The sequence below is a fragment of the Pituophis catenifer genome, unplaced genomic scaffold (assembly GCF_029215685.1).
Source record: "Pituophis catenifer annectens isolate HBS135680 unplaced genomic scaffold, rPitCat1.0.hap2 SCAF_6, whole genome shotgun sequence".
Classification (NCBI taxonomy): Eukaryota; Metazoa; Chordata; class Lepidosauria; order Squamata; family Colubridae; genus Pituophis; species Pituophis catenifer.
This window is the reverse complement of record NW_027256886.1, coordinates 78,485,435-78,509,513: the sequence shown is the minus strand read 5'-3', so window position 1 is coordinate 78,509,513 and position 24,079 is coordinate 78,485,435. Positions and strand designations below refer to the sequence as shown.

General features: G+C 37.9%; 1 protein-coding gene across 3 annotated transcripts in view; it reads left to right on the top strand.

Moving 5' to 3' along the window:
• The window catches only part of MYPN (myopalladin), a 101,246-nt gene that overhangs the window by 28,209 nt on the left and 48,958 nt on the right, over positions 1 to 24,079 (top strand). For all 3 annotated transcript variants that reach the window (XM_070946342.1, XM_070946343.1, XM_070946341.1), the window contains 6 exons: positions 7,533 to 8,396; positions 14,500 to 14,675; positions 16,471 to 16,522; positions 20,222 to 20,372; positions 23,160 to 23,231; positions 23,908 to 24,049. In XM_070946342.1, the coding sequence (XP_070802443.1) occupies positions 7,534 to 8,396; positions 14,500 to 14,675; positions 16,471 to 16,522; positions 20,222 to 20,372; positions 23,160 to 23,231; positions 23,908 to 24,049 (1,456 nt within the window). In that variant the 5' untranslated portion in view covers position 7,533. The remainder of the gene's footprint in view (positions 1 to 7,532; positions 8,397 to 14,499; positions 14,676 to 16,470; positions 16,523 to 20,221; positions 20,373 to 23,159; positions 23,232 to 23,907; positions 24,050 to 24,079) is intronic.

Below are 24,079 nucleotides of genomic sequence, written 5' to 3'. Positions count from 1 at the left end.
TCCTGCAATTATAGGATATTCTTTAACCAGCCTTTTATAAATTGGGATTATAACTCCAAAAATTCCTAGCTAAAATGGGCAGCATATCTTGAAGACCTTGTACTGAGAAAAATGCTTTACTTCAAGGATGAATACGCCTTTAATACAAATAAAGCATTTGTAATCTTTGAAGTTCAGTTTGGGCTCTTGTTTCTCTTTTTGTTATCCACTCAAATTGAGCACCCATAATAATTAAGTAGTCTTAAAAGCACAGTTGGCTGGAGAATTCTGGGAATTGAAGTCCACCATTCTTAAAGCTGCCAAGTTTGGGGACTCCTGGCTAAGAATATTTGATTGATGGAGGAGAGTTAAGAAGAGCTCTTTCTTATATAGTAAACAGGAGGAATTGAATGGCTTAACTTGCATGTTTGTTGCTCATCCTTTATTTATAAAAATGTAATTGGTTAAGAATTGCATAAAATATTAGCATTCAGTTATTAATTGGTCTAGGTCTAGGCAGAGCTTGGGTTATTCTCTGAAAATCAACTGGATGATGTACCTGTATCTTGAAACATCAGAGTGATTATTTAGAGGATCAGAGTGCTATTAAGTAGAATGTTGAGTAAAGAGTCAACAAAATATTGCCTAAAATCAAATATATACTATTAGAAAAGGATTAATGCCTGGAGTGTAATTCTGGGTAAAGAGATTTAGGAGTTCTAATTGTTCACAAATGAGCCAGAAACATTTTGGTCTCAGTGAGAGACTTGGTTTGGGATGATTAGCAAATTCATCACAAGTAGAAGGTGATACCAGCTAATAATGCCTTACTTAGAAAGGACAGTGTTGCTCGTTCTACTGGTAACTTCAGCCAGAGAATTTATATTGAAGCGCATCTCACTAAAATCCTTTAAATAAAAGCATGGCTTCAAACAAAGCCCTGTAACCTTTCCACCTAGCATCTTCCAGATGCCTTTGATTGCAATCTCATTACTCCACCATGGGAGATAAGAACTATAGCCCATCTACGTCTGAAGGTCATTGACTTGGCAAAGGCAGGCAGAAGAATATTCCACAGCAATCCTCAGTATATTCTTCCACTCATGTGAGGTATTGGCAAGTGCTCCTTAGTATTTTGCGTGAATTAAATTTCATGCAAATTTGGGAGAGCACAGTCCCCATGCCTACCTTCCAACTGTTATGGCTGGCCTAGAAGTACAGTAAAAGAAAATATAACACAGGCCAAAAATTATTCTGAGATACTAGCTTGTATCTCCTACTTAAAAATACTTCCAATTAAAATTTTATTTATTTAGTAATTTAATTATTAAAACATATGTGGCCCATCTCCCCTACAAGGTGACTTTTTAAATTATAAATCTATTGTTGCAAATTTTGAAATTTTGACAGATTCTCAATGAGTGTAATCAATTAAGGATATAACATCCTTGTGGGATCATCCCAACAAGAGAATTAGATGAACCTTGCGGATTTTCTAGTTCTAATTTCTCCTTCCATAGTTGCCAAATAGATACTTCTATGAAGCCCACAAGTGAACATAATTAAAATAGCATTCTACCTGTTGGCAATCTCAGACTCCTCCTTTTGACTAGAAATGATTTATTATGCAGTGTCAAATTATTTTCGACTTCAAACTACCACTTTGATAAATTTCCTCCATAACAATCTTTCTTTGATTTCGTCTTCCAATGGAGCACTCACTGCCACTGTAATAGAGTCCATTACCTTTCTCCTGGTCTTATTTCTTTCCTTCCACCTTTACTAGCATTTGGGTCTTTTCCAGAGAACTGTGTCTTCAGATAATAGTTGATATTAGGAATCTTCCTACGATTGCACCATCAACTGCACTGATTCTGGTGTTTCAATACAGCCTCCATGCCACAACCAAAAGAGTCACATTTTATTATCTGACTGCTAACTAATTATTTTTTAACTAAATACACAACAAAACATTACTTTCAGCATCATTTGAAAATAGCAAAGAAATATTTGATAATGTGGTATATGATGCCCCTGAATGGTCCCTATAAGACTGATAGATTCAGCATTAGCATAAACAAAATTCTTTTCAATATACAAAAATAACATAATTTTCTATTAAAGGAATGTATCACGTGAAACCACCCCAGTTTCTGGATATGCTTTAAGTGAAAAGAATAGCTAAAACATCACCCTTTATAGCCGTACTTCTCAAATGCAGGCATTGACTTTGATTCAGATTGATGGTATGATCCACGATCCCAGACAGATCATGGTAGAATAGCTCAGCTGATTTACAATCTGGCTCACTGCCAGCTCTGATGCATAGAGCTTGGGGGGGGGGGTTCCAGCTCCTAGGAATTCCCCTCCCTATGTTCCCTGGCTCCTGGGCTTTTCCTCCCTGCAGGTGCTAAGCCACGATGACTGCAGAATGTTTGCCCACCAGGCATCCTAAATAGAGGAGAGAACTGGCTTTTATGTTCATGGTGTCCTACTCTTCTGTTTTCGATCACAAATGCTCATGCACCAAAGGGAGGATGGAGACATAAGCTCAGTGTTTGTCAACTTTAGCACACGTTAAGATGTGTGGACTTCAACTCCAAGAATTCCCCAGCCAGCCATGCTTGCTGGTCAACTTGAAGGAGAGTTTTTCTAAATCTACATCCATAGTTCGCAGGTGGGGTCAAGTCAAATAAGGGCTGTAGAGAAACGGATGAAAAGGATTAGTAATAATGGGCTGGGTCTATAGAAAAGTCCTTGGAAGGTTCGCAGTTATGGAAGCCCTTATGATTGAATGATTTAAAAGTTCTTGAGATATTTACATTTATCTGCCCAGTCAAACTTTCATTTTAATAACCCAAGCTTTGATTAGTGAGAATGGTTGATTTTTATTTATTACTCAAAGGTCATTGTAATTATTATTATTCTCTTTTCTACTGTATGTAATCAAATTTTACTCGGTATTGGATACATCTATTTAATGTGAAGGATCAATTTCATTCTAGGGATTAAGCCCTGATTAAAGTTATATCAAATGCGAATCATCACTTTGTAAATTCATTTATAATTTTTACATTTTCCAAAGTGTTACTGTTTAAATTCTAGAAGGCCCAAATGTATTCATAATTACTGGTTTCATCATTAGAATGGATGATGGTTAATTAACTAGTTTTTTAAAATGGTGAACAATCCTAGTATTATTTGTCCTAGATTGGTGTTGAATTTTTTGTTTGTTTTTTTAAAGTCTTTGGATGTGTTTGGGCCAATTATTTCATTGTCCAATCACCCTCACAAAATTTTAAGAAGGATTAGACTGGAGGAGAGTGCAACCTGGGGGAAGTGATGAGTATACATGCATAGAGTTATCAAGGTTTATTGCATAAGGTCTATTAGCTTTTACAAATATATATATATATATATATAGATGAATAATATCAGTAGCTTAGAAGAAAAACAGATTTAGTTCATGTACTTACTTTTAAAAAATTTTCTGTGTGAAATTAACATTCAGGATGTCTGTAGAAGGTGCTTTTTCAAGAGGCAACTGGACTTTCTGGTTTTTCTTTGAAGAGGTTTCACTTCTCATCCAAGAAGCTTATTCAGCTCTGACTGGATGATGGGGAATGAAAGGATGTCTACTCCTTTCAGACAGCTTGTCATTTGCATTCTTTTTGAATGCAATTCTTTGGATGCTTCTCACCCAAGAAGCTTCTTTTGAGAAGCAAAACATCTTCAAAGAAAAATCAGAAAGTCCAGTTGCCTCTTCAAAAACCACCTTTGGGACAACCATGACTTGGATGACTGAGAATCTCCATAAACATCTGTAGAGGGTCATAAAAAGTCAAGCTGGCACCCAGGACCACCTGATCAAAGCCCTGCCCATGTAAAATGCCACTTTGACTTGTTTGGCCATCTCCAGTGATCATTCCTGCATTCATTCTTAACTTTCACTGCACTGTGGGTTTAAATACTGGTCAAAGATTCATTTCCAATCTCAAGAGCTGGCACAGCTAATAATATGTCTTAGAAACTCCAAATTTATAGAGAGAGAGAGACTGTTTTTTTTCAAAGCCCATGGGACAACATCAGGAAATGGTGGCGCTTGCAGAATACAATAAACGCTCATCAAGGGTACAATTGGACAATAGGAGTGCACAGATCTAAATCAACTTACAATAATAAATGTTGACAGCCACATTATTTTTTTTTAAATTGTGGAAAATTCCTTGTGCATTAAGGCTCTGCTCTTGTAAAGTTACAGGTAATCCTTAATTTACAACCATTTGTTTAGCGACTGTTCAAAGCTACTGAAGCACTGAAAAATATGCCCTACAACCAGTCCTCACTCTTAAAACCATCACAGTATATCCCAATGGTCAGGTGATCAAAATTTGGTCACTTGCCAACCAGTCTTCACACAGACATTGAAGCAACCATTGCAGCATTCCTATAGTCATGTGATCAAAATTTGATCACTTGGCAATCCGCATATATTTACAACGGTTACAGCATCCCAGGGTCATGTGATTACCTTTTGGAACCTTCCCAATCAGTTTCCAAAAAGCAAAGTCACTGGTGAAAGCCTTCATTTAATGACTATACGATTCACTTAATAACTGCAGTGATTTGTTTAACTGTGGCAAAAAAAGGTTGTAAAATTGGGTACAAATCACTTAACAATCACCTTGGCCAGCAACAGAAATTCTGGTCTCAATTGTATTTATAAGTCAAGACTACCTGTTGTAATGTTGAAAAACAAACTATATTCTGCAGCACTGTAACCTCTATCAAGATATACTGTATGTAAAGAGCTACTAATGCCTCGTCTAACCTCACTTTCATTTTTATGTTCAGTTTTTATTAATGCATAATGACCACAAGGTGACTCTTGCAAACTTTATTTTCGTAGCTTGAATATTGCTGATAACAAGATAGGGCAAGCATGATTGTACAATATATTTTTCATCCTGTATGCCTCATTTTATTTTTTATGTTCTATTTTATAACTCTATTCTGTAAGTTTATTCAATAAGCCTTATTTACCCTGGATCATGGATCTGTAATGAATTATTTAATTTGGTTTGAACTTCCATCATTAAAACAGAGCAGATCTTCACCTCTTTTAGGTGAATCCTAACTTTTATTGTTTGCTTTTTTAATAAATATCAGGTCAGCTGTGCTTGCTGTTACCTATGAAAATTTTGCCCATCACACTTGTGACGTTTTTTCCCCCGTTTTCCAAGTTTGGCTGATGTGGCACCTGGCTAACTAGGTTTGCAAGCTAAGCAAGGAGAGACAAGTTACAGATATGACCACGAGAGAGTTGCAGGGCTGGAGCATAGACTGAGAAATTGAAAAACATGCTTCTGAAAAAGAGGCCATCACCATCAGAAGTGGGATTCACATAATTTACATACTGGTTTGCCCAGCACCGAAAATATGAGCATGCGTGCCTCCTCCCGGCCTTCTGCGCGTGTGCTTTGCCTTCCGCACGTGTGCTTTGCCTTCCGCACATGCGCCCAGCCTCAAAAACGTGCCTAAATAGGACAGCATAGAGCTGGGGCGAGGGAGCGGGCCCACCTCCAATTCCCACTACCGACCGGTCCAAACCAGCTGAATACCACCTCTGATCACCATGCATGATGGTATCCTGGCATTCATTTCTAGTTTCACCTGAGGGAAACTTCTTGTTTTTTTATATCCCATGTGTCCAAACTATTTCTTGCTTTCCATAAAAATAACTGGCCTCATCATCCCAGGCCAAAAATATCTAGTAAATGAGGTCAGGTTCTGATAATTGTGGACATGATTTTGCTTGAAGAAATGGCAGAATGCTTTAGGAAGATTTCCAGATTTTGACAGGAAATTGGCAGTGGTATTTTAATGGTGAGTTTTTTGGAAAACGTCAAGGAGTAGCATCAGAGAAAGGGTCAAAAAAGGCAAGATGGTGGCTACCATCGTGTGATCATAGTCCTGTCCTTTTTTACATGTGTTTCTAATCATATGAGTTAGGTCCACCATCTTGCCTTTTTTTCACTCCTCCCCATAGACACCCTTGAAAGCATCGTAGTCTCTGTTCTGTATACATTTGGGCCTCTGTGCACATATTTTGGCTATGCTACATCAGTTTCACCAAAGAATATGGTCATGAGAGCGACAAAGTAAATATTTTTTAAAATGCAGAAAATTAACTATTTAAGGCAATTTAACTATTTAAGTTACATATAATAGTTATATCTCCAGCTGCAAATTATGGCAAAAACTCAAGTGACACCTGGTCTCAACTCTGTTTTAAACAGAGGTATATTTGTTTGCCCAAAATCAGTAACTACGGTAATTTAACTGACTTTGTGACTAAGTTAAGCAGCGTCCTTAAATGTCAGTGTGGAGTGTGGAATCATCCACTGTTCACCCTAAGATTAGATATGGTGAAGAGGTCACCAGGAACAGCCTGTGTTGATGAGTAGGAGTGAACTCAGCTGTGTGTGCTTCACAGTGTCTCTAGGATCCATTAAGTAGCATAAGATATTATCTCATTTCAATTCTGGAAATAAGACTCTGCTAAAATGGATTCATCCAGTCTTGAATGGTCCATATTTATTCTAAATCAGATCTTCCTGACATTTTCTATCCCAACTTCTATCTCAAATATATACAATTTTGAGATTCAGTGAGAGCCAAAATATACTGTAAAGTGAACTACTCACATAGAAAGCAATGAAAGAGATGATAGGGCACAATTCCAAAGAGAAAATTTCTTCAGACATTCTAATGTTCAGGGATTTCCGATCTTCTTATAAAAGCAGGGATAATCAACCAATCAATTCCTGGGTAATTTTGCTAGAATTTATCATCCCCCTCAAACTGTCATTAGGTCATGGCAAAATACTGAATTCAAGCTACATATTTTTTATTATGAGCATCTGTTTATAAAAAGATATTTGTATGACATATATGCATTCAAGTATGACCACTTGCTGCTAGGAATAGTCATATGGTTACTGCAGAATCTTAATTTGGGAGGGCATAATAGTATTATTATACATATAGTAAATCAAGCCCAGCTCTCAGTTTAAAAGAATATCAGATGTAGGGCAAATAAATGCCTCTTTCTGAGGTATAGTAACTCCAAGCAAACAATACAGGACTAGATGGATGAAGGATGGATAAGGTAAATGAATGAGTAAATGGGACAAATTCTAATAGAGAATGGTTGAGAATACCACTTTGTGCAGCAAAATTTACTTTAAGCCTTTAAGAAAGTGAGAGTACTTCCAAATAATAGAGATGCTAGCCTTATCAGATCACAATTAAATCTGGAGCAAAAGAGGAATTATATACAATATCTGTTGATCAATTTCAGTAGAACAGTTTCCTTAGCCTGATAGCTCCAGTTTGTTGGATATAACTTAATTCTCAAGGGGGGGGGGTTGATAAAAGTTGTTGGTTGGGGAAAGCTATAGTAAAAACATCTCTGTCCATTTCTTTAACTCAGTATTAGAAAAATATGTATTTTATGAGGTTATAGTCCTATTTGTACTCTTTGTTAACAGCATGCAAGACAATACTTCTGAATCTTCAACGTCAATAACTCAACTTCTGAGAGAGAGCTATTTAGCTGAAAACAGCCATCAAGGTAATAGTGAAAGGAGTAGATCAGAATCTTCTCTGCATTCTGTCCATTCTGGGAGTACTTCCAGGGCTTCTGATGAGGTAACTGGCCAGGATGAACTTCCAGATCTTTCTGCCTTTTTGAGCCAAGAAGAGCTAGATGAGAGCGTGAATTTGGCCAGACAAGCTATCAATCAAGAACCACCTGAGAACAGCCAAGAAGAAGAGCAGCAGATCCACGTGTTCTTACCCTCCGAGTTGAAAAACTCTGAAAATATTATTTCAAAGAAGAAGCAGTTCCCATCTACGGCTTCACCAACTTCAGGCAACCATCCAAAGAAGCAGCAGCCATTTGGATCAGAGACAGAATCGAAGAAAGAGTTGCTCAACAAGGCTGCCGATTTTATTGAGGAGCTTTCTTCTCTTTTCAAAGCACACAGTTCAAAAAAAATCAGGCCCAGGACATGCAAAAACTACAGGAGCAAACTTGACTCTAAACACAAGGCTAACCAAGACAATTTATCTGAAAACAGGGAAAGGCCTTGTGTTCCAATATCTCAAGAATCAGATCAAATCCAGCCTTCACTGGAAAATCCATCTTATCCTCAACAGGCAGATGTGGAAGTGGTCCATACATTAGAAAATCCAGAATTAAGCACAGAGACATCAGTTGCACCTTTTTATTCTGAGGAGCCAATAGGTCAACCGCCACATTTTACTCAGAAACTGAAAAGCAGAGAAGTCTCTGAAGGAACCAAAGTGCAGTTGGACTGCATTGTAGTAGGAATACCAACACCTGAAATCAGGTAAACATGTCCCTATTTTATTTATGTACTGAAAATAAATCTTCGTGGAATGGGCGACTGTAGTTAAGTACCTTCACTATTTGGTCAGTTCTCTACTAGGACCCACCATTGCTCATAGACAATTTTGTTTCAGTACTTACTCCTTTTGGGATTATTAGAAACGAAGAATCACTTATGAACTACATCTCCCTTAGTGCTGTCTCCACGTTCTGCAAACTTTCAGGCAAAACACTTTTATGCACGTTTGTTTTTAAGGTGGTGGTGAGCAGACCACAGAGTTACATGATTTATATTTCCCCAACATGCTGAAAACATTCTGTGAAAATTCAGTGGCAAAATGGCTATTTTTCAACTTTGTGATGTTCTTTTTCAACCAAAACAGTGCAAAGAAAAGAGAGTGGAAGGCAAATATTAAGCCCTCTCCAAATCCCCTGAATCTGAAATTATACAGCAGAAATTCGCCCATTTTGCATCTAAATTTTCTTGGCATATGTAACCCACTTTGAAATCATTTGGGTTGTTTACATTGGAAGTGGAAGCAGTTTGCCTTTGCAACAACTTCCCTCTCTCCATTCCCATTTTAAAAACCTTCCAGTAAAAGGGGAAATGCTTGCAAGTGTTCTTCCATCCTTCCAGGGGCACCCAAAAGACAAAATTTGATTTTTAAAAAATCAAGATGTTTATTGTGACTACTGTACTTGATCATCAACCCCTTTGTTGGTCATTGCAGATGCAATACATGTAAAAAGGAAATGGGGCTTTAATTGTGTGGCTGCTATCCTGACTTTTAATACACATACACAAAAGTATACACACACAAAAATACACACACACACCAACTCTTACACACACAAATTGTAGGAACCCATGAAATCTCTGCATTGTCCATGTCACTGCTGGTCACATCTTTGCTTTCATCTTTGGGACTCAATCTGCAAAAGGCTCAGATCAGCTTAATGATGTATCCCAAGCACAAATTGTTGTATATTATTTACAATTTTCCCATTTTTTGCCATTGCTCCTTCTACTCTTTTTTTAAGAGGGAAACACTGGATTTATGGTTTTTAGTAAAGCACCAGGAACACTGCAATTCTTGGAAAGGGATCCTGTGACATTATTATTGAATTTTCACAAATTAAAATTCTCAAAAAAAAAAATCAATTACATCATAAATCCTCAAAGGTCATGGTTTTCCTTATGCATATCTGCAATATATACTCAGTTACTAACATTTAGTAGAAAATATATACCCTGTTAATTATGTTCATTTTTAGTAATTTAGTAAAAAATTAATCCTCTTTTGATGCCTCCTGAAACAAGTTGATGGAGTGACATTCAAGAAAAAAATGACTGTGGTGTTTGATAACAGATACTGTATATTCAGTGGAGTAAAACAATGGATGAGAGAACTGTTTCAAAAATGGACAATATAGGTCTTTAGCTAAATCAAACGACTTTCTAAAAACTATGCTGTTTTTCTGTGGTAAGACTGCATTCTTGCAATGTGTAATGTAACTAGAAACCAAAAAATGATTTCTAACTAAACATTAAAGATCATATATTTCAGACATTAGCACTCTTAGTCATTGCATCATCTTATTGATCTGGCATACTGGGGAAGGTGTATACTCAGTGGCGGAGAGAGTTTGAAATCTTTGCATTGTATATACTGTATATGGCATTCCAGTTGTAACCCTTGTGATACAATGTCATGTTTGATAACAACTTCTTGACATGTTGGACAGTTGCCATAGTCTTTCCCAACATGGCATTTTCCAGATGTTTTGATTCCCAATAGCAATATTGGTTGAGAATTCTGGTAAAATTAGCATTCCATCTGGAAGATACCAGATTGTGGACAGTGCTAAAATAAAGTACCATATGTGGACCAAAATTTTGATTATGCATAAGGTAAATTTATCCATTGATGGAACCTATTATTAGCAGAGTTGTTAGATGCCACAAGCATTTTCTCTGTTAACCACAAATTACCCCAGGTACCTAATCACATTGACTTAATTATTTTCCAAGTCCGACATATGACATCAGTAAAATAAAAGACTAACCAAAACTTTAGCTGCATTTACACAAGGGAGGATACACAGATTAATGCACCCTGTCAAAGTGGCATATTATCATCTCTGATTCATTACGACTATGCGGTTTTTGTTTCATGTGAGAAATGTTTATGTATAGATCAAAAACAAGCACAGCATTCTGATCATAGCAAGTTTCCCACTTCTTGTGAATGGTGCTAATTATGACTGAGCAAAAACATTGTCCATTGTAGATAAGAATATTGGGTAGAGATCCAGGATCCTCTCGCCAAGAAAGTCCCCAAAAGAAAATGGGGGAAAGGAGTTAACAAATGAATAAAACTTTTTACAGAAATGTTACAGGTGGAGATCCCAAAGAAGTCCGTTGAAAAGAAGGTTAAGGGTAAAACAACAGCTTCATGCTACAGTAGAGAGATACACACCAAAATGGTTGCTGTGATTTTATGATCAAAACTCTACATCTTTTTGTGTTGTTACAGTTGCCGCGCTTTGATCATGGAGTTTTCTTTCTTTGTTTGTTTGAATTTGTAAGCTACCCATTTCCAGTGGATTTGGGATACCCTCTTGATTTTTTTACTCCCCTTGAAGACCTTTCCAATCTGCGGGTTTTTTTTCAAAGCATGGCTCCATGGTTGCCAGCTAATAACAGAAGAAGAAATGAGGTGGGAGAGAGAACAGAAAGAAGGAAGGGAACAAGACCATGTCCATTAATTTATTTAAACAAATAACTATCTCCTCCGATCAGTATGCCAGAGGGAGAGAGGGAGGGAAGGAAGGAAGGAAGGAAGGAAGGAAGGAAGGAAGGAAGGAAGGGCAATTCATTTCTAAATGGATGAAGATGGGAAAGCTTAAAAGAGTATTTTTACTGGTCTTTCCTAACCCTAACAACATACCCTATGCTACTCTGCCAAACTGCAAGATTTATTTTTAAATATATTAAGTAGTTGGATAAATAGATTTTGTTGTGCAGGGTTATAGACTGAAATCTATTCTGATATAAAGAAGTTCCATTTTGCTCATTAAAATCTATAGTTTATGGATTTATTCTCAAATATGCATACGGCTTTCCCACAGCATTTATCTATCTATATTATAGAGAGGGAAGTAAAATTGCTACTGTCTTTAACTCTATTAAATTTATTTTATCTGAAATTATCTTAAGACAATATCTAAGTTGAACAGAGGGGATAAAGAGGGAAATCAACTAATGCTTAAAAAGTAGGCAATATATGGGTATTTGTTTTATCAGCTATGTATTTGAAAACGGCTGTATGTTATGCATTCTTGAATAGATGCTTGAGATTTCCTTGCATGAGTGCATCCAAGTGAATACAGTTTTCCCTTGTTTCATTATCCATGAATAAAAGCTTGAAAATGGGGAGCCATGTGAATTTCCCCTTAATTTTACATGGAGCTACTAGCATTCTCCAGTTCACTTACAATAGAAATTGTTGCACAGTCCAGAAAGCACAAAAGAATATAGAAATTGTCTTACCTGTTCAAGTACTCCTCTTATAAAGTATCTTGGTTCCAAAAGGGATTAACCAGATACTTCCAATATGCCCACAAACAGCGCAGGGAGTGAAAAGTACCTTTATTGCATTTTCAACAACTTGTATTTTCCGTCATACAGTACTGCTTCTAAATTCAAAAGTCCCACTGAAGTTGAATAACTGTTGTTAAATCATCCACCATTGCTTTAACCTTAAAGTAGGAACTTAGAGCCTTTCTTATGTTCCAGGCTGCACTTCTCTCGATTAGCTAAAATGGCTGATAGCAATAGGAATTGTAGTTAAAAGTATCTAGATGATATTGTAATGTTTGCATATGGTCCAAGAGTTTTTTTTTTTTTAATTTGATTTATATGCTGCCCTTCTCCGGAGACTCAGGGCGGCTTACAATGTGCTAAGCAATAGCCTTCATCCTTTTGTATATTTATACAAAATCAGCTTATTGCCCCCACAATCTGAGTCCTCAATTTACCTACCTTAGAAAGGATGGAAGGCTGAGTCAACCTTGAGCCTGGTGAGATTCGAACCTGCAGTAATTGCAGGCAGCTGGTCTTAATAACAGGGTGCTTTAGACCACTGTACTACCAAAGCTCTTTTTTATTATTAACCTCAATAATAAGTTATTGATATTATTAACTTTAATATTAAGTATTAAGTTATTAATATTAATATTAATATTAAGTTATTAACTTCTCTGAGCTTACTTTCTGGTTTGGAGCCTTCTTAGGGGGGAAGGGAGGGAATTTCTAAATTATTCAGAGCAATAAACAATAATATATCAACAAGACATGAGCACCATAGGCAAAAGAAAAGAAAAAAAACCCCTAAGATCAAAAGATCACATCCTCTCATAAAGCTTAGGTAAATTCCCCAGAAATCAGGGGTTTATGTTTCTTTGTTTTATTTAGAAGTGCTTTTAATCTCCTAAGGGTATACTAAATGCCTAAATTCATTCATTGCATTAGGTCATAACCTTTTGGTGTCGTTCATAAAAATCATTAAGCTAAAAACCATGGTTAACATGCCATAAAAGTGAGATTCACAGATCACCATCATCTAAAAGCAAATATGTTTTTGTATGTTTTCACACCTGAGGGTAAAGCCATTCTTGACCCACACATGTATGACCATTTAGATTTAATAGATACTAGATTCAAATATTTCCACTCCCATAGAGCCAGTGATGGAACAGGGATATCACTATTTGTTCAACTTCCTAAACATGCAAATAAATCTCAGTTTAAGGTAACTGGAAATAATGCTTGCACATTATATCATCTGCTTTTAGCATTTATTGGTTGTTTTATCTTGAAGTGGACAGTTAATGGATCAATGCACAATTAAACTAAAAATAAACCTTAATAATTTAGTTTCATCTAGATGTGCAGCAGGGGAATCAAAATCAGTGTCAAATTGGAAAAAATGTTTCCTCCAGTTTTTAAACTTCAGTGTAGAATTTTTAAAAACTGCATGGATGAATCATTCAACCAGATTTCATGCAGAAGGTATCTCAGATGTTATATTATTTTGACCATAGTTTTCATAAGCAGAAAAATTCGGTAGACAATGCTGAAATACTTATATTCTACATAGATCTCAGTGTTACATGCTATTCCAGCATGTGAAATATAATTGAATTACTCTAATATATTTTACATGTAGGTAATCATAATGAACACGTGCAAAATACAGCCATAGAATATGGCTATGTGTATGTGTATGTTCTATGACCATATATATACATATTCTATGGGTATATATGGTCAATGTATATGTATGTATGTATGTATGTATGTATGTATGTATGTATGTATGTTTGTTTGTTTGTTTATTTATTGGTTCAATTTATATGCTGCCCTTCTCCGGAGACTCAGGGTGGCTTACAATGCGTTAAGCAATAGCCTTCATACGTTTGTATATACCTGCTTAGTAGGGCTTTTGCCCCCTCCCCCTAAGCGGTGTTCTTTTTTATACAAAGTCACCTTATTGCCCCACAATCCGGGTCCTCATTTTACCCACCTCGAAAGGATGGAAGGCTGAGTCAACCTTGAGCCTGGTGAGATTTGAACTTGCAATAATTGCAGGCAGCTGGTGCTACTTAATAGCACTTTAGTCTGCTGTGCCACCAAGGCTTCTTAAGCATAAAGTTTGAATCCATCTTTCTTGGAAGGCTACATAAATGTTTCCCACTCGATCCGCTAATACTAGAACTGTTTCTGAGAAATAGTAATAGATCTACAGTATGATTATTCTCTTGAATTTCATGCCATTTTTGCATCTGTAAACTTGAATCACTAGTTCCAACAAACTAACTACTGGTTCCACCTTGCATTGTTCAACAAATACGTCTGTAATTTGGAACATAGTGCAGCTCAGTTTTTAACTACAGCTAAATCAACCGGTTATTTACCCTTTTGTTTTAGTTTCATTTAAGTGGAAAGTCTGCTTAGGATGATTAGTAAATTGTTGTTATTGTTGTCATATGTCTTCCCATTCATCTGTCAAGGGATGACAAATGATTGCCTTGTTTTGCAGGTGGTATTGTGAAGGGAAAGAGCTTGAAAATTCACCATATATTCAGATCATCCAATCTGGAGAGCTGCATTCACTAATTATTGTTGAAGCTTTTGAAGAAGACACTGGGCGCTACTCCTGCTTTGCATCCAACATCTATGGGACAGACTCAACATCTGCAGAGATTTATGTAGAAGGTAATAGTAGAAGCTTGAAACTGAACTAGGGAAAGCAGCGTATAGAACTTGTGTTATATATATTTTTGCTGCTTTCTTAATTCAAATGAAGTCCTGAGATATGAAAACAGGTTTTCCAAGATTTAAAAAGTAATGTTTACTCTTATTTATAATGCGCATGAAACCGCTAATTTTAAAGGATAATGATAGTTGTCATCTGCTCTTGAAGAAATCAGAATGTCTTCCTATTGTCTCTCCAATTGCCAATGGCCATATCTCAGTATACAAATTTAATTTAATTTAATTTAATTTCCAATTTATATACCGCCCTTCTCCCTGAGGACTCAGGGCGGTGTACAGCCAAAATAAGAACATAGAATACAAATATTAAAAAACAGTTAAAAATATATATAAATTTGGCCCAGAATTTAAGAAATCACAAACCGATTAAAAGAATTTAAAAAATTTCTTCTTAAGCAACAACTGTATTTTTATTTTTTTATTATTTACATTTTTATACCGCCCTTCTCCCGAGGGACTCAGGGTGGTGTACAGCCATACTAAAACATGTATATCTATAAAATTTAAAAAACAATTTAAAACAGATTAAATGATTTGGCCCTATATTAAAAACTAAAACACACATTAAAATCCGTTCTTAAGCCAGCCCAGCCTGTTGAAACAGTAGAGTCTTAAGGGCACGGCGAAAGGTACGTAGGTATTACAGACCTCAACAGATCTGAAACTGGTCCCTCGATCCTTAAGATCTTTCTGTCAGGGACTGTAATAAGACTAATATTATGAATTTTGCAACAACAACAAAAAGGAACCAGAATTCAGTCTTGGCTTATTAATGGGCAGAATTTGGATGAGGTAACATGTTTCAGTATCTGGGGACTATATGCATATGTATATATACATACTGTCAGCCAGCTTTGCAGAGTTCTTTGCAGTGTTTTGGGTGGAATTTGGAAGAAATTAAAACTAGTAGCCATTACTTCTGTGATACAACAATCTCTTTATGGAATTGTGCTTTTCATTCATGCCAGAAGCAAACATAAATATTCTATAGGTGTATGTGTATACACACACACAAACATACATATTTATCTGTAAAGCATATACCTATTACCTAATTTACCTAATTAATCATGGAATATCCAGTTTTGAGGATATTGCCTGATCTTTTTTACGCTCTGTTTTAAGCAACAAACTTCATATCCGAATCTGTTCCCAAATAGTTTTAAAATATTTCTCTTAGGAGTCTGAATATCAGGGAAGATGTGATGTCTTTGCATTATGATATATTCATAAAATTATATAATTTATGCAAGTTGCAACATAATCGGTGCAGTTGTATGATGACAACATGATGAACATGATGTTATGTGGCTTCTACTTAACAACTACACCGAGGAGTGAAATTTTCTATTACAACTGATGGTTAGTTTTAATCCAGTTTCCCGGTAGATTTTCCCAGCAGTGACTGAAAAAAGTAGTTATATTTTTCAGTGGAATGAAAAGGGTAAGGGTGCCAATTGTCATCCATCCAAAAATACTATAGCAAAACCAGCATCACAGGGCTTTGTATATCCTTATAAGAAATCTGTCTCCCAAAGGGGACACAATTCTTATAGGGACATAATTGCTAAGGAAAGATTCCAAAGATATTAGGATCCAGTCCCATAAATCAAATTTGTTGCACTAAATCATTGTGATATCAACAACAAACATCAAACAGGCAGTCTACATTGCACTCAGATAAGTAAATTAAAAAATATGGTGCCCCATGGAAGTAATCTTTGCTTTCCCACAGGGGCCTCGTCTTCAGAATCTGAAAGTGACAACAGCAAAGAAGAAATGGATCGGTAAGTATGGTGTGAATTTGGGACACTCGTGGACACTTCTATTCTTGGATTAGATTTCCCAACTTGTTACATTTCTATTAAAAACAATTGCAGGGAATTGGGGTGACCGGGAATTGAATCAGAAGAGTGGGAATAAACTTCTCTCCCATCTCATTTTCCCAATCTATGTCATCTGTTTCAAAATGCTAGTTACATGAATCGGTATGTGTTATTGATCAGCCAAAAAGCAACTAGCGGATCAATTTTATTTGGAAAATGATGCAGCAGGTTCTTTGGAAATCTCTCTGATGACTTAATATATGTTTTTATGTAGGTAGTACAGGAAACAATACCAAAGAGGTTAGCCATTGTCTTCTTCTGAGATCTCTTTTTAACTTTCCCACCTAATCAGAAGCCCTGTAATTTACTACTTAGCTTCCAAATAGATAAAAGTTGACTAGATGTCATCACCAGTGAAACAACAAAATAAAAGCCTGTATAGTAACAATTCCCATCTCCCTCACCTCCCTTTGAAACTAACTTGGAAAACTAAGGCTATAGAGTTGTTCAGAGGTAGATGGTATACAAGTTTAATAGATGCTGCTGCTGTTGATGATGATGATTAACAGAAAATTCTGTACCCAAGGCTCTGTCTTAGGCCCAGTACACTTCAATATCTTTATCAATGATTTAGACAAGGAGATAGAAGGGGAACTCATCAGATTTGCAGAAGATACCAAGCTGGCAGGAATAGCCAATACTCTAGAACAGTGATGGCTAACCTTTTCCAGACCGAGTGCCCAAAGTGCATGCATGTGTGCGTGCCCGAACCCCCCAAATGCAATGTGTGTGTGGCACCGTGCATGCGCTCCACCCCCATGCATGTGCACACTACCCGCACACACCCCACCCTCTGCGTATGCACACGGCCCCCCACATGCCCCGCCCCCATGTGTACACATCCCCCACACACACGACCCACCCCCCGCACACAACCTGCCCCCTGCACTTGCGCAGCAGAGACCCGAAGACCACCTGGCTGGCGGGAGGCATGCGCGCATGCGCGATGGAGCTGAACTGGGGGGGGGCTTGTATGTCCACAGAGAGGGTGCTGCGTGCCACCTCTGGCACCCGTGCCATAGGTTTGCCATCATGGCTCTAGAAGATACTCAAGGTACAGAAGGATCTTGACAGACTTGAACATTGAGCCCTGTCTAACAAAATGAAATTCAATGTGGAGAAAAGCAAGGTTTTACATGTAGGCAAGAAAAACCAAATGCACAGGTATAGCATAGGTGGTACCTGCCTCAACAGTAGTGACTGCAAGAGAATCTTGAAGTTCTAGTGGACAACCACTTAAATATGAGCCAGCAATGTGCTGCAGCTGCCAAAAAGGCCAATGCAATCCTAGGCTGCATTAATAGAGTGATAGAGTCAAGATCATGTGAAATGTTAAATACCATTTTATAATGCTTTGGTAAGACCACACTTGAAATATTGCATCCAGTTTTGGTTGTCACGATATAGAGACTCTAGAAAGAGTGCAGAGAAGAGCAACAAAAATGGTTAGGGAGGTGAGGATAAACATACAAAGAATGGTTGCAGGAATTGGGTAAGTCTAGTCTAACGAAGTGAACGACTGGGGTAATATGACAGCAGTATTCCAATATTTAAAGTTACAAATGCTTTAGGATGCCACAAAAGAAGAGGGGGTCAATCTATTCTCCAAAGCACCTATAGGCAGGACAAGAAGCAATGGATGGAAACTAATCAAGGAGAGAAGCAACCTAGAACTAAGGAGAAATTTCCTGACAATGAGAACAATTAATCAGTGGAATGGCTTGCAGGTGTATTGGAGGTTTTTAAGAAGAGATTAGACAACCATTTGTCTGAAGTGGTATAGGGTTTCCTGTCTGAGCAGGGGGTTGGACTAGAAGACTTCCAAGGACCCTTCAAACTTTGTTATTGTGTTATTTATACAAACTGCAAACTATAATTTCACAGGAAATTCAGTTCAGATTGGTATGTAATTGATATTTGTCTTGTATAGACTCTAATTATGACTTCTCCAATTGCGGTAACTTGAAAATATAAGCAATCATTACATTATTATTTTCAGGTTTATGGAGACAAGGTTTTCCTGGCCCTTCTGTCCAACATTTGAAACAGTTTTTTTTTTCCATTCCAGCAAATTCATAAGATACAAGCCTTCAAAAGGCTGGCCAAGTAGAAATGTGTCTTTCTCAAACTTCACTGAAGTCACAAGAAGAAACTGAGGTCTCTTGCTTTCCACTAAAGGGAATGTTAATAGACTACTTTTGAGAACTTTTGTTCTCAAACTTTTGTTCTCAAAAGGATAGGATTAGAAAGGATTAGGTCTCAATTAACTAGAGTTTCCCTTTCTTGCTGCTAAAGATCCACCTGTCACTAGATAAACTTCAATATTCTTCATATAACGAAAACAAGTATTATGTTTGCCAAAAATGTGACAAGTTTTGCCAATGAGAAAATCTGATCTCTGCAGCTGTCTGTTCAGTCACTGCTATGTGGTATTTCCCCATTCCTATTTCCAGACTGTAAGAATGACTTAGCCAGCGAAGGTCCATTCTCATCTCTTGAGCTCCCTCTTTTAATGGGTCTCCTTTTTAATTCTCAATGCCTGAACATAGCCATCTCTAAAGGTAAAGGTTCCCCTCGCACATATGTGCTAATCGTTCCCAACTCTAAGGGGCGGTGCTCATCTCCGTTTCAAAGCCAAACAGCCAGCGCTGTCTGAAGATGCCTCCATGGTCATGTGGCCAGAATTACTAAACACCAAAGGCGCATGGAACGCTGATATCTTCCCACCAAAGGTGGTCCCTATTTTTCTACTTGCATTTTTTACGTACTTTCAAACTCCTAGGTTGGCAGAAGCTGGGACAAGTCACGGGAGCTCACCCCGTTAAGCGGCACTAGAGATTCGAACCACTGAACTCCTGACCTTTCGATCGACAAGCTCAGTGTCTTAACCACTGAGCCACCACGTCCCTTTAGCCATCTCTATATTCACATATATTCTGATCATTGCAAAGAACCACTCATGCAGATTAACAATAATGGAAAATATGGAGGACTTTTATTAGTTTGTGGACCACTAGGAGGCCTAGCACTAGCACCTGCTAGTAATTTCTGAGCATTTGAAGCAACACTCAAAATATTTGGTCTTTCTAAAATTATTGACGTTCTAGTGTTTAGATTAGTACATTGAGGGGAGTTCCTTAAAATCCCTGGGCCCGACTGGGAAGTTGAGGAAAAAATCCCAGGAAAAAGCAACAGCAAACCATTGCCATAATGCTTCTGAGGAGACCTGAATGTCATGACTGGAGCTGAATCCAGTTCAAGGGCATCTTTACATTTAACTCCCTCAGGAGCAGATGGAATATCCCATTTTTTACCTCTCAACTAGAGGAAAAAATTGTTCACCATTCCTGTTTCCCACACAGAGCAAGGAATTAAACCACAGAACATCCTTAGAATATTTAGTAAAGACAAAAGGGAGGAGACACACTTTGGGACAAGGATGCTTTGAGAAGCTTTAAAGTTTGTATGACAGAACTTCCCAATCAATCAAGGTAGTTTTTTTAAATCACTCAAAATCAATGGATAAAGGTAGTTTCGGCCTTCGCAAACTCATTGTTGTTTTCTTTTTTTGTCAATTAGCCTTTTTAAAATTTTTCCCAGGTACCAAAACCAGACTAAGACCTCACCCGCTGCACCTCCTCCTGCTCCCCTTCCTCCCGCACCTCTTCTTGCTAATTCTTCTGCAACCCATCAAGAAGCCATTCAACCACCACCTTTGATGAAACATCCTGTCTCAGTTCCTGTGTATCAGGTAAAAAAAAAAATTAATATGATGCTTCCTCCAAGGGGACAAATTGCTGCTAGCTTTGTATAGCTGTGGTGCTGTCATCCAGTCTGCTCCAAGGTGCTATTTTCTGAATGACATTCAGTCATTTTAAATGTGGAAATTTTAAATTTTTAAATTTTAAATTCGTCTTTTTATAGGGGTATGGGTAAGGCATTTTAAATTGGGGAGCCATTTTAGATTTAATTCTGTTTTAAACGTATTTTAATTGTTTATATTGTATGTTTTTAACTTTGGCTGTGCACCGCCCCGAGTCCTTCGGGAGAGGGGGCGGTATAAAAATCTAATAAATAATAAAAATAATAAATAATAATAATTTGAGAATGGATTGCAAGATTCAGAATTCCAAACCAGCACATTCCATTGATGGTTTTGACCAAGAATTCTGGGATGGGCAGTCACTGGTACTTGGGGAGTATCCCATGGAGGAAACCAATTGTAGGTTAACATACATAAAAGACACCATGTTACAGAAGCAGCTGTTCTATAGACTGGGATTAATTTGCATTTTATCCTTAACCTTTGGTTTTCAGTTGAAGCAGTAACGCAATTTTATTTTCATCCTGGTATGAAAAATGGGAGAATGTAAATCAAAATAAAGTAACCAGACCAAAATAAATTATTTGGGGGAATAAGAATATAATTTATTATGAAAAGAAAGCTGGTTATTACAAATACAATTCTACTTTATTCAGAAGGGTTAGAGAAGCAATTCTAGACCCTTTGCATTTTTATCTTACTAAAAAACTACGAACTCACAGCTGATGCAGCTTTATGTCGCCCTTAACTGTTCCAGTTACGAAGTAGCATTCTATCTCTTCTCCAATTGAGTCTTTGCTAAATGGTCCAGTATATTTCACTGACATCCTTCTGGGAGCTTTTAATGACCAAGATTGTCTAAACCAGGGGTGTCAAACTCTAGGTCCTAGGGCTGGATCTGGCCCGCAGGATGCTTAGATCTGGCCTGAGGGGCCACCCTGGAAACAGCAAAGGACTGGCCCACAGTGCCTCTGCCAGAGAAAATGGAGCTCGGGGGGGCATGTGCTCTGTTTTCATTGGCAGAAGACTGCAGGAGGCCATCATGGCCAAAAATGGAGCCCGGTGGGGGCATGCATTCTCCTCCTGAGCTCCGTTTTGCTGGCAGAGGGCTAGCAAAACAAACTACTAGCAAAAGTGGCATTTGATCACAAGGCAAAGAAGCATTGAGAAATTCTTCCTCTGGAGACAATGGATCACCCGAGCCCTGCCCAGGCCACCACAGATGCCCCCAACACAAATGACGTCAAGCTGGCCATGCCCGCCCTGGCCACACCCACCCACCGACCCTGCCTCCCCCCCCCGAGGTCAAACACAACCCTAATGCATCCCTCAATGAAATCGAGTTTGACACTCCTGTTCTAAAGGATCTTTGGAGAATGAACATGTTTTTTTTAATTAAAAGCTGCTATGAGTTCTGTTATTGCTTTGGGTTTTAATGTTTCTTTATTCTGTGAATGTCCTCACTTATTTTAGTATATTGTAAATAACCTGAGTCATGGACATTGAGCACCATGCAAGGATGATAAGGAGTCTTTTCATGTATTGGTGCTGCTTTGACAATTTAGTTCTCTCTCTTCACTGCCCATATTTTAGAATTCTTGAAATGGTTTACATTTGAAAACTTATTTAAAAAAATAATAATAGCAGTAACAGTATTTTAAAACTATTTTAGGGAACAGTGTTCCAGATTGGGATTGTTTTAATAATGAAAGAATGGGATGGAAATAACAATATAAAACAAATATTTTTGTGAATAATAAATGGTTCACACTTCAGCTTTTTTAAAGGTTCCATGTTAAATTGTGGGGCAATGTGTGGCCAAGGGTTTGAGCCAGATGTTGTCAATATTTATCTAAGGAGAGCCAGTTTGGTTAAGGCACCAGAATAGAAACAGGAGGCTATGAGTTCAAGTCCCTCCTTAGCCATGAAAGCCAGCTGGGTGACTTTGGCTAATCACTCTCTCTTAGCCCAACCTACCTCATGAGGTTGTTGTGGGGAAAATAGGAAGAGGAATGTGTGTTGGATCTGTTCATTGCCTTGAGTTATTTGTAAAAATAATAAAAGCAGCAAACAAACAAATGAACAAACAAATACATGTTTCCTTCTAACATGTTTGCACATTATAATGGGTTAGGGTCCATATCTGCTAGACTTTAATCTCATGCTTACAGATGTTCTCTTTCAAAGTTATCACCCGTGATGGCGAACCTATGGCACGGGTGCCACAGGTGGCACGCGGAGCCATATCTGTGGGCACGCGAGTATTGCCCTAGCTCAGCTGCAGTGCGCATGTGCACACCGGCCAGCTGATTTTCGGGCCTTCCGAGCCCAGCGGAGGGGCCTCTAGAGCGGTGTGTGGAAGGCTGTTTTCACCCTCCCCAGGCTCCAAGAAAGCCTCCAGAGCCTGGGGAGGGTGAAAAACAGGCCTACCAGGCCCACCAGTAACCTTTTTGCCGCCGCATGCCAAAAGCGGGGGGAGTGGGGGGGCGGGGCACGGAGGCATTGAATTATGGGTGTGGGCACATGCACGTGTGACCCCCCCCATGCTCCCCACAATTTTGGCACGCGACAGGAAAAAGGTTAGCCATCACTGGTCTACACAGTTTTGAAAATATTTTTTTCCTATAGTTCTCTCCATTCACCAGCTTTTCAAGAAGCAAAAATGCTACACCTATATTATATGCCTTAACATTTGTTTCTTTGTTTCACTACTAGAATCAGAGCCCTACTAATTATTTACAAGGACTGGACGGAAGACCCCTAATAGCAGCTCCTGTGTTCACCAAGGTGATTTGCTTGAATGAGCTCTTCTCATAATGGGAAACAAGTACTGTAGATGTGATGAATCCAATCCTCAGGCAATCATTATCCAAACCTAAAATACCTTTCAAAGTTCAGCGATTACAACATCAGCATGAGTGTCCTAAAATTGCTTCTTTTACATCAGTACATTTTAAGCACACCTATCTGAAAATATTAGATACTTTTGCTGTACAAATTAAGGAAGTTCTCCAGATGACAATCTCCAATCTTTTAATAGCAACATTAATGAAGATAAAATTGATAGTAGATTCCAATTCATTTAGAAAGCACCAGATTAGGAAAAGATGTTGTAGCATATATTGTAGTTTAAAACTTCTGTCCTGCTACTTTCCATTGACAGCTTTAACAGGTAAGTAACACACTGCCAATCTGGGTTACTATAGAAAGATAGGCAGGGATTCCTCTGGTCAGTACTTGGGTGGGACTATGTTTGAAATCTTGGGCTGTAAATTAAAGTAGGAAAGTGAGCAATGGGTCCCTATTCCTGCCAAAACCAATGGCAAATCATGACAAGAAAATTGCATAGATGTATCCATTCAGTGACCAGAACCAAGTTCACCCAAAGCTGACTTCCCTTTATTCACACCTGTGTAATAATCTTAAAAATCTTAAAATACCATAATGTCTGTTTTTGTTTTAGATGCTACAAAATATATCCGCCTCTGAGGGTCAGCTGGTCGTGTTTGAATGTCGGGTAAAAGGAGCTCCTTCTCCAAAAGTGGAGTGGTACAGAGAAGGCACATTGATAGAAGATTCTCCAGACTTTAGAATATTACAGAAAAGTACGCTTTTTAGTTTTTATGGACTACAGG